At 37.9% G+C, this 16,506-nt stretch overlaps 1 protein-coding gene across 1 annotated transcript in view; it reads right to left on the bottom strand.

Moving 5' to 3' along the window:
* Window positions 1-21: 21 nt before the first annotated feature.
* LOC309797647 (uncharacterized protein) overlaps window positions 22-16,506 on the bottom strand; it is a gene marked incomplete at its 3' end in the record, with an annotated part of 32,696 nt that continues 16,211 nt past the window's right edge. The window contains exon 6 of the mRNA XM_082646105.1: window positions 22-81. Coding sequence (XP_082502231.1) covers window positions 22-81 — 60 coding nt within the window. The remainder of the gene's footprint in view (window positions 82-16,506) is intronic.

Below are 16,506 nucleotides of genomic sequence, written 5' to 3'. Positions count from 1 at the left end.
TCACGGACTACAGAATCCAACTTAGACAAGAATAAGATCTTCGACAAGACAAAACGACAGATTAAAATTGTCATCAAAGTACTGAAGACAAGAGTAAAACCAGAACAAATGATGCGTGATGTGATCAATATTAACCTGGAGTGATTGGAGCTTGCTAATAGTCTCTAAATAAGAGCATATGAAATATTAGGATTTTGATTGTGAATTAATTTCACCGTCAGCATCTTCGACAGCTTCGCTCCTTTTATCATCCGACTCTTTTGTCTTATTTTCTTTATTGTCGACGTTCGAAGTAGACGCAATCTGAATTCTGTGTTCGACGCACGGAAATAACGAGCTGCGACTTATACTAGCAGCAGTGGTACACATGTATACAGTATAATACTTGTAAATGCTTACCTAGTTAGATGTACAGTATGTAGAATCATTTTATATTACACAGCTATTCCGCTAGCATTACGAAACCATACGATTAAAATATGAACGAACCTCGGTGATTGATCCAGTTGGCTCATCCGATGCTGCCGGACCAGTCTCCTCAACAGCTGGTGTTGAATCTTTATTTAATTCGCTATTAACGATATACTGAAATCATATCAAGTAAACCAATGACACGCCATTCTCGATGAGAATGTTTTGAAGAGTCGCTAATTTAAAAAATGAATTCAGATTTTTAGAGTATCTTTACACGAACGAAGAATACAAACACACACAAGCAAATATACACGCCCAAATATTCACATGAAAATACGTAGGTATACCTTAATACGTACACATGAACAAACGTTTATATGTATATATATCGGACCACAGTTTAAAGATTTAGGTTCTGTCAGCATTCGCATTTTCGTTGAAGAACGTACCACCAGAGGTAAGATGCGAGCACTTCTGCTTAGGAAATACTTTTGATTAAGGGCTGGTAATACCAATGAGGAAAAATTGTTACAAAACATTCTTTGATAATGCCCTGATAATGTCATACTTTTGAATGAATTGGTTGATGTTTGTTCAGTACGACGATGATAATACAACAGCACTGGGTGAGGTTTAGTTTATTTGCGGTGTTGCGGTGTAGAAGGTAGAATCATATGATGTCGGTGAGTGAGTAAAAATTTTTGAAGCTTTTTTCAATTGTGCATAAATGTAATGTGTGTGCGCATGTGTACATCGCATGTGTACTTTTCTATGTACCTAACTACATAATTTACAAGTCTCTCTTTCTGATGCATAATTACAATTTTTAACAACCACAATAGAAAACCACTACGTAGAACTATTCTCTAACTTACCAAGTCTGTATTTCAAACATTTTGCTATGCCAAAAAGTGCATAAAGTTTTGTGAGTTAGAAAAAAGGCTACAAAATTAACATAGACTGAAAGTAGGCAGAGCAAAAATACACCTGTGATAGGTTGAGCGAGCCGTAACAGCATTGCGGATGCGCGCACAAACGATAGGTATCGATCGGACGAGAATACGAATGCGAAGGCAATAACATATAACCTACCTATGCAAAAAATAAATGGTTAACAATACTTAACCTTAGTGGTATAACAGCTTCTCTGCTTTGTCACACATTAATTCTTCGTGTCGGAGACAAAACAACGATTATGGAGTTTATCTCATCATATTTGTAAATCACATCTTTTCTTTTCGACTTTACGACGAATAACTAGAAAAAATAAATCAAATAACGATGATATTTTAAGGAAGACTACGAAAAAGAAAAAGCGAAAAAAAGTTCAAGAGAGGGTAGTAGAGTTGTTCTTCGAGGCTAGTTATGTTTTTTCTTCTATGTGTGCCGAATAATCGCAAACTTCTTCATTAGCTCTTTTTTAATTTTAACAAAGCTTAAAATACACTAAATACGTTGGAATAACAGATCGTCGTAATATGAAGGTTAGCAGAGTGTGAGATTTTTCGTTTTCTTGAGCAGCGATGTGTGCATATCAACGCCAAAAATTCAGATAACAAACCGTACAAAGTGGAAAAACTTACCAAATCGTGTGGAGAAACGGTGGGAAGGAAAGTTGAGGTAAGTTAGAGTGCGCGGAAAAGCGCAGTGGATAAAAGTGCCATGCAATAATTAAACGATTGAATATCTTGTTCCAGGTTTCCGTTAGTACTAAAATCGTAAACAAGGAAAACATAACGAGTGATGTTACCAATAAAGACTACGATCACATGCTATTAGACATGCAAAAAGTGATTAAGAACTTTCTTGGAACTGTTACTGTATGTTTTAAGCTTCCTGAGGCGTTCAAATTTCAGCTTAATTTGAGTCATAGTTGGAGTACTCCCAAGCGGATTCTGGATTCATCGTATGTTACCAACGAACCGACAAACCCTTCTGTTTCATCTTCAGGAGTCGTACAAACGAGCACTCCTATTTGTGTGTTACTGCATTTTCATATTAATTCTATAGCCATCCACTGCATATTCACTCTTTTACATATATATATATATATATATATATATATATATATATATACGTATGCACACGTACATACATGTGTATATACATATATATATGCATATATATACATATATGTGTATATATACATATATGTTTTTTAGCCTTAATAGCCAAAGCTACATCTCGACATCATGATCTTGCTAAAGAATTCCATGGTATATCTCTGATCCTGCCTGAAGGTAATTTACATGGAAAAATTGGCTTTAGTTCGGGTTCCTTTTATGTGTATAGAGTTGTTTTTTCTTTTTAGCTTCATCTACACTTGATGAGCACTCTGTTGCGGAAACCACGGGATCGCTTCATTTAAGTATAAGGACAATTCAAGAGGTTTTAAAGGTATACCTTTGATCCTAACGAAGAGTGTATCTTCGATAATCAAAAATTCTGAAACGAGTATTTATTGTCTTAACTTAAGCAAGAAGTATATTTAAAAGTGACTATTACACATAAGTTAGGTTAGTAAATTCTTGCGAAACATTGATAACCCTGGCATGAAAAACAGCATAGTTTTTCTCAGTTATTTATTCGTTAAAAAAAAAGATCGCGGTGTTTGAGTTCTTGGAAGAACGGTGGAATCATCTCTAATGTCGAATCTTTTAACCCGTTTATGAAAATGTTTCTTATTAGTCGGACACCTTTCCAGAATTAAAACGAAAAATTTTTCAGAAACAACCCTCTGGTGCTTCCACAGAATCGTTAATGAAGGTGTTGGAAGAGCATAGAAAAAGTCGAGTGAAGGCACGAAAAGATCATAATCAACTTTTTGCGCCTCCGGTTTCATATATGTCAGTGCATATATCTTAATTAGTAAAAAAAGGTGCATTCACACTGCTCTATTTAAGTAAACCATCATTGCCGTGTACCTCGCGTAATCTCTCTTCCACTAAATCATGTAGCAGTGGTGGAATCATGGTAGGAGCTGTGTTTTATAGTTGCCGCAATAACATTGCGCAATATATTTGTAGTTTAGGCTGGATTCGCTGTGGCAGAAAATGCTTTGGTAGGTTAAGTTTCAAGTGTTTCTGTAAAGGCTGTCTTCCTGATTTATTTTCAAGGCTAACATATTCTGTTCAGGATAAAACTACAGATATGAATAAGACAATTGTTCCTGACAATGAAATGGTTTCAAAGGTTTCTACCACATTGACGGTTGTTCTTTGACTTTATTTTGCTATCGTTCTATTTAGCATGATTCATTTTCCTTTCAGCTCTTTATTTTGCTCGCCCACCCACTACTTTTTTATTGCTCTTCTCCATATATTTAATCTATACAGCTTCCCGATGCAGACGTTATATCACGCGTCGCCTGAGAAGCTTATTTTGTACAAATTAAAGTTTGCAAAATTTTTTTGCAAACGGGTTAGTTCTTTTCGCGACGGAACTGTTCTAAGAAGAAGGAAACTAAGAGTACCAGCTTATTATTATGATTCCATATGTTTTATCATTGAAGACATTAGAGATACTCGACTCTATCGTAACAACTCGTATAACCTAAACGTTTTGCCATCAACTTTTGAACCTTTTGGTATACCATTTATATATATACTTGTGGAGTTTGTATATATGTATATATACATACAAACAAACATATATACAAACATATATACATATAACATTTATATATTTATAATATATATACATATATATAACCTCAGGAGGGGCTGGTGTAGAGCAGTGATTAGAGGTGAATTTGCAATATGCACTGTATCGAACAAAGGTTCGATCCCTTCATCTAAGCTCACCATGCCTTCATCTCTCCGTGGATGACGAGTTGGTTAAAACTTGTTTGGAAGGATAAAAGCACTAACTTGAAACATCATTGGGCCACCTTTGGCTAGTGTATAGGCCAAATACGCATTCAATCATTCCTATGATGGTTGATGGAATCGACCACATGCCACTTCCTTCATGGTCTAATCAAAGCCGAATAGTTAATCCTTTACCTAAGGAGCTTCTACTCACCAATTTGAAAACTCTTTGAGCTTGTGCAATCTTTCCAGCGTCCTAGAGAGGTTTTCAAACAGGAAATTTTCTCTACTGAAGCAAAGTTAGCAATTCGCATATTGTTTAGAAGACATTTTAAAAGTCTCCAGTTCTACTTTCATTGTAAGCTAAGTAAGACAGATTTTCAAATTTATCTCTTGATGGGATTTGGGATTCAAGAGGATGGAATACATAAGCGAAGTTTGGAATTCCTCTTAATAGTGTTAACAGTTGTTATGTGAAGGCACAGTCTAATAAATATGTTCATCTCTTCAAAAGATGTTGGTACCCTCGATTCTGATTCGTCGCCTGCACAAGCCACTTTACTTTCACAACGAGATATTAGAAGTACTCCAAAAATTCTTAAAGTTCTGTTCATTCTCCCAGCAGCTGCAGTCCATTGCAAAATCTGTTCTCGATAATCCAAGTGTCGTGATGCATCATATTGCTCCACCACTGAAGTCATCTTTGTCCTTCTATGTACCTCTCTTTACTTTCTTCGCATATGAGAAACACTGGATGTTTCTGTGGCTTATGAATTGTATTTTTTACACTCGTTGAACAATTCGAAAAAGTTCAGTTGTCTTCGGCCGACATAACACAAGCGTTTATTTGAACATACAATTTAACATCCAGTTCAACTGTATCACCTGTATTCCCGTTGATCTTCGATTGAATCAAGCGGGCGCCAGTAATTCCTCCATCTGTCCCTGTCGCGTGCAAGAGTGGTCCAAAGGGTTCTGCTCGCTCTAGGGACACGTTGAGCATCATACCATTCGTTCAGCGTGTTTGTAAAGAACTCTGAAGAATCGGGTCGGTGGTCTTCCTGTTGTGCGCTTGACATCCCGAGGAATCCAATCCGTGGCGGCTCTTGTCCATCGGTTGCCATTTCGTCGCATCACGTGCCCGGCCCACCTTATTTTTGACATTTTGGCGTAAAGGACGGCGTCTCTAATTTTCGATCGTTGACGTAGGTCCGAGCTTCGTATTCCCTCTCTCACTTGCGTGACACGAGACACTCCTAGCATCGCCCTTTCGCTGAGTGTTCTTTCATCCTGCCTACGTAGCGATCAGGTCTCTGATGCGTATGTTAATGCAGGAAGCATCGTTGATTCAAAAATGTGGGCACGGAGTCGAGTGTTCTTCATCCTCTTCACTACATCCTCGATGCTCTTAAAAGCTCCCTAAGCTGCTCTCTTCCTCCTGCTCAGCTATGGAGCTACGTCATTCATCATTTGAGTTCTCGAGTTCTTCTAGGTACACATAACTGTTGCATTCGGAGATATTTGTTCCGTTGAGCTTAAATGGGGCCTTTGAGACCGATCCGTTTTCATGAATACCGTTTTCGTCATGTATAGTCGAAGACCAATACTTCCACATACTCGGTCAATGTCGGCAAGCATTCGTTCCGCCTGACTGATGTTTGATGTTATAAGGACGATATCATCAGCAAAGCGAAGATGGTGTAGTTGCCGACCATCATTTTTCACTCTTTCATTGTCCCATTCCAATTTTCGCATAACGTCTTCGAGGCTCCATGTGAAAAGTTTTGGCGACATTGTGTCGCCTTGTCGAACACCCCTCTTTACGTTCATTTTAATTGCGTTGTAAAATGGCGATACGGTATTCTATTCGTGAAATTCTTCTATAGCTCACGAAGGAGTGGTGTTTGGGTAGCGACGCCCTGGTTTCCCAGAGCTTCTATAACCGCTTCTGTCTCAACGGAGTCAAAGGCTTTCCTCAAGTCGATGAAAGTGAGACAGAGCGGTCTTTTATACTCTCGTGATAGTTCGATGAGCCTCGTTATTGTGTGTATGTGGTCTATCGTACTGAATCCTTTTCGGAACCCTGCTTCCTCGCATGGCTGTACCTCGTCCAATGTTCTGTCCATCCTGTTGAGAATGACTCTAGTAAAGAGTTTATTTACGACGGACAGCAGGCAGATTGGGCGATAGTTGCCAATGTCGTGGAGGTCTCCCTTTTTGTACAACAACACGGTTTTGCTGGTCTTCCATTGTTTGGAACCTTGCATTCTGGCAGGTAGCCTGTGAAGAGACGAGCCAGTGCATTTGCACACCCAAATCGGTTATGCAAAATCTTCGGTTTACTATGATGTGGTCTATTTCACTATGGTACTCTCCATTGGGGGATTCCCACGTCCAGCGTTGAGAGAGGGGCTTTTGGAACTGTGAGTTACCATGGATTGTCTTGGTCGTCATGATAAACTCGGATAGCCTCTCTCCCTGTTCGGTCCAATCTTAGCGTTGAAGTCGCCAATTATGACTTTGAAGGAGGTATGATCTTCTCTGTAGAACTTCTCCAAGTCCATATAAAACGCTTCGACCTCATCTTCGTCGTAGCTTGAGGTAGCTGCGTAGACGACGTAGATAATTAGAGCCGGCATAGGCCCACATCTCTTCAACCTTAACCGTCCGATTCGGGTTGTTAATTGTTTAAACGATTCGATGTTCATGGCCAAACTCGTGTTGACGAGGACACCAACGCCTCCAACTCCTCTATTGTCGCATGTTCCAAGGAAGAGTTCTTTTCCAGAATCATAAACGGCGTTAAAGGAATGATGTCTCCTCGTCTCAGCCAGTCCGATGTCGTCGTATCTGATCTTTCTGGCCTGCATCAGCAAGTCCTCAACAGCGGACTCAGATGCAAGCGATCTTGCGTTGTAGGTACAGATCGTCACCTTAGTCCTATCACATTTAGGTAGCCCAGATAGCCCTGAGATTGTAGCAGCCTCTCCGTACTCGTCCTACCCAACGCTGCCTTATCGGGGGCCCTTTCGTGGTCAGGGGAATGACTTTCATTTATTTTACTCTGTTTGGCATCTTTTGTACCCATGGGGTAGCTTGCCGGGCTCTAACCATGGCGGCTGAATATACTAATGAGTAGCTTGCCAGTCTTTCCCAGAGTTCATTGGAGTTGAGTGGACAGGACTCCTAACCGCCTCCCATGTACTTCCTAGTCACTTGCTTGCAGGCTTTTGGCCGAATTGACTTGTAGAATACAATTTGCACTGCCAGATCTGCGCAGCAGAAAAAGAGTGTTCATCCCTTTGATCCACCTGCTGCTCTGGGAAGCACAAGGTCGCTTTTGGTTCGCGTTTGACCCCCTATCCGCCACCTGGGGACGCGCCACGTAGCCTCACGACTAACCGGCTCGAGATCCATCAGTGAGGAATAACCTCAGTGAGTGGAAATCCGTGGAACATCCAGTTATTACCAGCAATTGGTTGTTTTTCATTTGAAATCTCTTTTAAGAATCATAGTTGTAGTGTATTATCATCGTCGTACTGAACAAACACCAACCAATTCATTCAAAAGTATGACATTATCAGGGCATTATCAAAGAATGTTTTGTAACAATTTTTTCCTCATTGGTATTACCAGCCCTTAATCAAAAGTATTTCCTAAGCAGAAGTGCTCGCATCTTACCTCTGGTGGTACGTTCTTCAACGAAAATGCGAATGCTGACAGAACCTAAATCTTTAAACTGTGGTCCGATATATATACATATAAACGTTTGTTCATGTGTACGTATTAAGGTATACCTACGTATTTTCATGTGAATATTTGGGCGTGTATATTTGCTTGTGTGTGTTTGTATTCTTCGTTCGTGTAAAGATACTCTAAAAATTTGAATTCATTTTTTAAATTAGCGACTCTTCAAAACATTCTCATCGAGAATGGCGTGTCATTGGTTTACTTGATATGATTTCAGTATATCGTTAATAGCGAATTAAATAAAGATTCAACACCAGCTGTTGAGGAGACTGGTCCGGCAGCATCGGATGAGCCAAGTGGATCAATCACCGAGGTTCGTTCATATTTTAATCGTATGGTTTCGTAATGCTAGCGGAATAGCTGTGTAATATAAAATGATTCTATATACTGTACATCTAACTAGGTAAGCATTTACAAGTATTATACTGTATACATGTGTACCACTGCTGCTAGTATAAGTCGCAGCTCGTTATTTCCGTGCGTCGAACACAGAATTCAGATTGCGTCTACTTCGAACGTCGACAATAAAGAAAATAAGACAAAAGAGTCGGATGATAAAAGGAGCGAAGCTGTCGAAGATGCTGACGGTGAAATTAATTCACAATCAAAATCCTAATATTTCATATGCTCTTATTTAGAGACTATTAGCAAGCTCCAATCACTCCAGGTTAATATTGATCACATCACGCATCATTTGTTCTGGTTTTACTCTTGTCTTCAGTACTTTGATGACAATTTTAATCTGTCGTTTTGTCTTGTCGAAGATCTTATTCTTGTCTAAGTTGGATTCTGTAGTCCGTGAATGCACTGGAAATGTTGAAGTAGGTACTTTTTCTGACACTACCAATTTAGGGCGACAGATTGCTGATGGTGAAGTGAGAATCATCTTAGAAGAAATCATTGAAGCTACGACTATAAATACTGTATTTTCTAAGCTCTGAAGCTCAACATTTGCAATAATATCTTGTTTAATTGTTTGTTAAAAAAAAAGAATAAATCATTGAGAAGACTTGTACGAATGAAATTGTAATGTAGTTGAACACTCGGCTTCGTCAAAACGATTGTCTGAAAAAATGCTAGGTGTCCACATAACTTGCACCCTTTAAACGATTTTTCTTCACAAAATATTCAATAAAATGTTTCTCTAAAATGTGACGTTTACATTTTACATCATTTAAACATGATTGAAATCCGTATCGTTTACAATATACACTATATATATATATATATATACATATTACAATTATTGCAGTGTACAACCTCTACATTGACTACATCTAGTATTGACCTGTTTGGTACACATTAAAGTAGATTTTTTCGAACCTGTTATAACAGGCAACACAGCGTCTCTGTCATTCCGTTGTCTCGAAATTCTATCAGCCTTTTCAAGTACATGGCTAAGTGATAGCGTTAGGACACTAATAATTTCATAAATATTCAAGTACACTCGTATCTTGTGATGTCTGAGAAGTCCCTGGTAAATTCTGTTGGGAAGTTCGAAATGTAATCTAATCCTATGAAACCTGTCTTCCATATCGTTGAATGAATTATAGGAAACATGGAGGTGAGCCATAACCTTGAACGTTTATTTGTTAACAAAACTTGACAGCAAACGACGATGGATTGTTTAGACCTGATGATAATTCTAGTCTATAGTAAGCACATAATGAGTTATGATGGTTTATCCAAAACTCCCAATAATTTTCCGACAACTAAAGTACTTGAGCACCGCGAAGAGCTTGGAGACTTAAGAAAGTGACTTAGCTTTGTCGCTTTGAGGTTATAGAACAAGATTCTTCTCGAATACTACTTTTGGTGTACATTTGCTTCAAAATCCACATTCAAGGAATATGCAAAGAATGCCCAAATTCCTAAATTTTTTGACATCATAAAGTATACGAATATATACATATATATTAGAAAAGAATGCCTTTTTTGAAGAAAACAGTGGAATTCTACGATTTTTACTTTGGTCATTAAATTTCAGAAAATATGCAAATGCAGTGTATGGCAATGCTGTGTTAGGACTTTTATAAATTCCAATTTTATGACATGTTATGCAGACAGAAATCATTGGAATTAAATCCATCAATTAAGTGTGTTTGTTCTTAATTCAATGTTATCCTCAGTGTTGGTGATATTAATGCCTCAGGGATGCGCTATGCATTCGAGCTAATACATATTAGAGATGATTGAATGAGTATGACATTTAAACAATGACTTTCGTTGGGCAACTCACCTATCAAGTCAATGTTTTTATCCTCCCAAACATATCCACTACCAATTTTTGGAATCCGGAATGATGGAGGCCTCGGTTGCCGAGAACACGAGATCGAGCCAAAGGCAACGTGGCCAAGCACTGAAATGCACCCCTTTGGTAAAATTGCGAGGTCAAAATTTTTGCGTATTATTGAGTACCATTATTTAGCTCTATTCTTTTATTATACAATTAGAAAGTTTGTTTCTCCGCAATTAAAGTACAACTAGACGTCGTAATGATCTTATCGACATACGGGATGAGAATAACAGTGCTTGCAAACAGTTATGTCGATTGCCTAATTGTCATTTTACTTTCCACCGCTTTTAATTTTCATTTTCAATGTTATTGTGGTTGTTAATAGCAAATAAACGAGTTGATTGACATTAACACCGAATTTCATTATGGTTCCGCCGCTTATTCTCCTCTTTTCTGAGGAATTGCTGTAGCTGCTTCGTATTATCATTCATACAATTTCGAGCGAATGGAAAACCCTACATTTTCTGTCAACAATATTTTATATGGATATCAACAGGTAAATTTGAAAATTCACATGTATTTTGTAAGGATATTTGCGTTCTAACAGTAACACTTTAAGATGAATGATAAAAAAAACCGGTGTGCTCGAAATGACGAAGCTGAATTCGTGGACCAAAATTGCCAAGAAAAGAAAGTTAGAACTTCATTCACGAAAAATCAGGTTTATTATTTATTCACATAATTAGTTAGTAATGTATTAGGTTGTTCGGAGAATAATGCTGCTTTCGTAATGTCATTTTTCTTCTACAAAAGGATAGAGGATAAAGTGGTTGGCGTTGATCAATCCCTAATAGATGCACCATGCATTCGACTTCATCGGACATCGTAGAAGTGATTGAATGATGTCTGGCCTATACTATAACTTGGAGGTGCTGCGCGATGTGTCTACTCAGTGTTTTTTATATCCTCCCATACAATTCTGGTACCAGTTTGTTGAACCGGATGGATGGAAGGTTTGGTGAGCCCAGGGCGTGGGGATCGAATGAAGTGTGTATTGAAGGACACCTCTAACCACTGCTCTACACGTGCCCCTATCTTATCTCTCTCTATATCTTTTTCTTGTATATGTTTTAATTAACTTCATAATTAATTAATGCTGCCAATTATGTTTTTGACACATCTAAAACGTTAGAATTTCAGGTGTCAAAAGAAAAATTTCGACAAGTCTATTTCTACGATTTCAGACTGGGACATAGAGTAGCACAATTAACGCATGGGGTCAAGGAGCTGTTAACAAACGCACAGTGCAACGTTGGTTTCAAACTTTCACCGTGGAGAATCCCACTTCGAAGATGAGGAAGGGCACGTTAGACTGATAAACGTAACGATAATAACGGACACGTGTAGCGCAGTGGTTAGAGGCGCCCTGCAATGCAAAATGCATTCGATACCGCGCGGCGGGCTCACCAAGATTACTATCACTTCGGAGTCGGTAAATTGGTACCAGAATTGTATGGGAGGATAAAAATACTGCCTTGACACATCGGCTGGCCCCCGCAAGGCATTGTATAGGCCACATATGCATTCAATCACCTCTATGATGTCTAATGAAGTCGAATGCATGGCGCATCCCAAGGATTGATCAACGTCAACCACTTCATCCTTTATCCTTTAACATTAATAACAGTATTATGCTTCTTGCTAAGCACATTTCTACCATATATCGTTCGATACTGTGGAGAGGAATTTGCTTTTTTTTCTTTTTATAGGATTCAGAATAATTAAATTTATTCAAAAGTAGATTGTTGATTGTTTGTTATGGTTTTGGTAAATTCATTTGTTGATGACTGTTTGTATGTGTGGGCGAAAACCATTAGTGACAAGGAAAACACAAGCTGTTTGAATTGCAATAAATTGTTGTTGGCGCTCGTGTACAAGAAACACGTGACGACTTCTAAACGGGTGTATTCTTTTAGCATTTATCTGCGGCATTCTTAAGTGATTTTCCCTCTTTATTGTGATTATTTTCGAAAGCTTTCCTTCTTTTTTGTTCTAGCAACATGTTGAAAAAGGTTATATTTGCGCGTTTTAACAATGTTAATTAACAATCTTCTTAGCCTCATCCTTGTTACGGTATTTTTGAGTGCCTCCCATTCCAATGTTGTTGTCCATGGCAGACAAGAAGTTGTATCATGTTAACCAATTCTCTGTTAGTCAGTCGTCCAAACTTCAACTGATTCAGTTTCATTTCTATTTTGACGTTTTAAATCATCTAACATTTTCTTTTCTATTGAATCTGCTGTGTGTTAGTTACGCACTTAGATATCTAAGTATACCGTCCTCCCTTATTCCTAGATCTGCTGAACACATGGCTTTAGAAACTGCTTTATTCTACCTTTATTAATACCGTTTGTCGTGTATCAAAGTATGCAACCTTACGTCTAGCATTTCCGCTTCACTTATGCTGTATAAAAGTCCGAAGAGCTATGCTCGTAGAAATATCAATTTCCTTGGCGGAGTCTTGCAAACGATCCAATGGTAGCTGTCGCCAAAAATAGCGAAAATAAATTGTCTTATTTTCATCACCTCAAAAGAACTTATAATAAGGCAACTTTGGGTGGGATGAGCCAAACAAGGTCACTAAATCTCAGCATCATTCTAGCCATCTAGGGTCTGGTGATAGTATAAAGGCGTATTGTACATACGTCGCTACAACGCATACACACTTGCGTCTGAATCTTTGACTAACGATGTGATATTAGCTAAGAAGGTTAAGAACGGTATCACTAGATAGGCCGAGATTGGAATACCTCAGTGATTTATGATGCCGAAGAAAAAAGGTTTCTCGAAACCTCAAGCAGTTGAAGAGACTCTTTAAATCAACGTCTCCATGTCAGTGCTAATAAAGCCGATAATTTAAAAGCACAAGTCCGTCGGCAGAAGCACTCCGGTAGATACCCAAACGCGGAGATGCGCGAGCAACATGCCGATCTTGCAAAGTTCTTCAGAGAAGGGATAAAAGGAAGGACGAGAGAAGAGCATCATTACTGCGTTAAGATGCAAAAGTCAGAGAAACATAACGAAATCCCGCCCAGTTATAACCGATGGAAATTGCGCTTAAGAAATTTACATATAAACATAGAACGTTAGTATAAATTGTCTTTTTCAAGTCTGTCATATTCGGAACTCTTCAGCTCTGATTATCGAAATCTTATCCGCAGCTATCGAACAGCCGTGACTTTGAGCATGTATGTGTTTGGACAGCATAGTATTTAAGCAGTTCAGCTTGCTATTTAGCAGTTCTCTTCCTTGATGGGAAGATAGATGTGAATATAGCCCGTTCCTTAGATTTATTACGTTCCGAATTCTTATAATTTTGTCGGCGAGTGTAGCGCAGCGATTAGATGTGTCCTGAAATTCACACTGGATCGATCGATGGTTCGATTCAGCGCATCGTGCTCACCAATCCTTCCGTACCTCCGAGATCGGAAAATTGATAATGAGAGGGTAAAGGCATCGACTTGATACATAGGAAGACACCGCAGATCAGTGTATGGAGCAAATATGCATTCAATTACCTCTACGATGCTTGATGAAGTCGATTGTATGGCGCATTCTTCAGGGATTGATCGAGGCATACCACTTTATCTTCGCTTTATTAACTTATTATTGCAAGAAATTTTTTTATCAGGAATTATCGCGAGTACTATTGATCAGGAACTGTTCAATAGAAAACAATTCATAGTGGTTTTACATGATTTTGAAATGAATTCATCTGATATTATGATGCTACCGCTTGTAAGTTGCCGTTTAACCCAGCGGCTAGACTGACTTGGTGTGTTACATTATCATAAATCTTCAGCCTCTTATAATTATCGTATTTTTGGCGTCGACATCACTAATAATTCTTCTTACAATTTCCACTAAATTTTGGATTAAAAAGTTTTTGTTAAACCTACCTAGTTAGAAAAATGTAGTGTAAAGTATTTCCTGTTTACAAGCATCACTTTCTTTATCTGGAATGTGCTTCAAGCTTTCCTTTAGTGTGACGAAAGTTCTATTCCTCACTAGCTATGCTTGGAATCGATTTCGTCGATTTTATCCCTCATCTGAATCATCGTGGATAAGATTTGATGATGGAGTTCGTTGATCCGTTTTCATGTGAGGTTATCAATCTCGTTCTATATGGGCGTCAGTTAGACACTCTTCGGCAAAACGACACCGTCCACTCTTTCTGGAGTCTCAGTAAGGGAGCTGCTTGAAAAAGACGTGCGGTTCTTATTTTTAGACGGAATTTCTCATTTCATGAATGGTTACATAATAAACAGACGAATGCACAAAAAACGTACATGGCTAAGTTTCATGATTAGATCTTCTCTGTAAAAATGAGGTAGAAACCACTTTTTATAACTCGGTCACTGAAGCCGTGCCCATGGTTTCTTAGATTGTCTGTATTCAAAATGGTAAACATTCTTGCACTTCTAGGATCTACACTTTATGCCCTTTTTCAAGAATAGGTTCAAGGTAAGTATTTGTGTTCTCTTACCTACAGCAGTTCTTCTGTTATGTTTTCAAAGCCAAAATCAATCTTTTTCTTGACTTGATGAATCTATGGTTTCTGTTCATAATCATTAATATCACTCTGGGGTTTCCACACGACACGCGTTTCATTCAAAAGTTTAATAATTACCACTAATTAACAACACAATAAGAAAATACAACAATGTTTGAAGTGTAGCTTTTAAAACAAGTTTTTGAAATGGAGAACATATATACAATTGAAGTTATATGAGAGCTTGCAAAGTATTTTGAAGAAGGTTCAGGAAGCATTTAGTAAAATGAAAGAACAATATATAGAATTTAATGACTAACTATGGCAAGGCATACTGATTTTCATGCCACTTCAGGTGTTATCTTTTACTACTGCTTGAGAGGACGATTCCTATGGCAAAAAGCTTCTATCATGTGTAAGGAGTACTGGGAATGGGAGCAATGGTTGAAGCATAAAAATCCGACACTACCAAAACGATGGACGTTGTTTAGTGAAAAAGCATTTAAACTTATGAAAAGGTAAGTTTGACTAAAAATGTCGACTTCCGGACTTCTATTTTTCTTTACTTTTTATCCAACTCTTGCGAACGAGTAGCATGAGCTACATAGTAATCGTGAAATATTACTAAGATCTAATTTAAGCGGCTAAAATCTGAGATAGTTGTAATTGCTCGTGCATTTGGTTTCCTGAGGACAAGTTCGGCACTTCCATGCTGCAACACATTCAAGAGTAAGCCTATTGTCTCATATTGCCGTTACACATAAAGAGTATGTTGCTGGTTTAGTGAGATCTCTTTCTTTTCCCGTTATAACATTATTAGGAATTTCTCAAGGTTTACAAGGTTTACAACTTAACGACTATGCTTCACAGGAAAATAGCTATTATTCTCAATAATTTATAACAGCTTGGTTTTTGGATGGAAATCTCAAACTCCTTTTCAATTTGGGCGATCATCTGTCCGAAGAAACTCTGTTGTACATCACAGTTTGACAATCAGGAGCGCTTTCATCCCGGTCGACAAGTAAATCATTGAGGACAAAACAAAAATGTTACATTTCTAGTGCTTAAAACTTGTACAGGAGTCTATTTTTATTATTCAGTTATTGAGCAGAAAAATTACTTGTTTAAATAATTTTCGAAGTCTTAAGATAGTCGTGGAAGAAGAGCATATTTATTTTAGAACGTTGACGGCACGAGGAAAAGACCGTTGGTCGGCTAAAGATATGAGGAAATTCATTTCAAAGGAGAAGCTTTTGAAGCCAGTTAAGGTAGAAGAATCTGCATGAAGACATTATCATTTCAATGGTTTAATTTTCACATTTCATAAACAGTTCTTAAATGCAATTTTTGATCACCCAACATTCATCGTGTTCTTTGTTTACTTCCTTTTTTTTCGTTAAGATTTCTGTAGCATTTCGTGCTATCACTATCACTTTCCTCCAACATTTCTTGTCTTGTGATGCTTATATGTACATAATTTGATTTTTTTTCGTAGACTTCTGAAGTTTTGACGAGCATTTTTTTTAAATCTTCCATCATAGCCTTTTCTATGTGAATAGATGAATTTTATTCAAATAAATATCGTAATTACTCGTGTCAATGGTGGCAAATGATGTAACGACTTTCATACTCAATCACACCATTAATCTCTAACTCAAGACAGCTATGCTTCAGTTTAACATGCAAGTTTTATCAAATCACTCTGCTTTCAAATTATTCTAGTTCATTTTAGAATGAAGCGGACG

The sequence above is a fragment of the Mesoplodon mirus genome (genome assembly GCF_964341445.2).
Source record: "Mesoplodon mirus genome assembly, contig: HAP1_SCAFFOLD_820, whole genome shotgun sequence".
Taxonomy (NCBI): domain Eukaryota; kingdom Metazoa; phylum Chordata; class Mammalia; order Artiodactyla; family Ziphiidae; genus Mesoplodon; species Mesoplodon mirus.
This window is presented reverse-complemented; position numbering and strand designations above follow the sequence as displayed.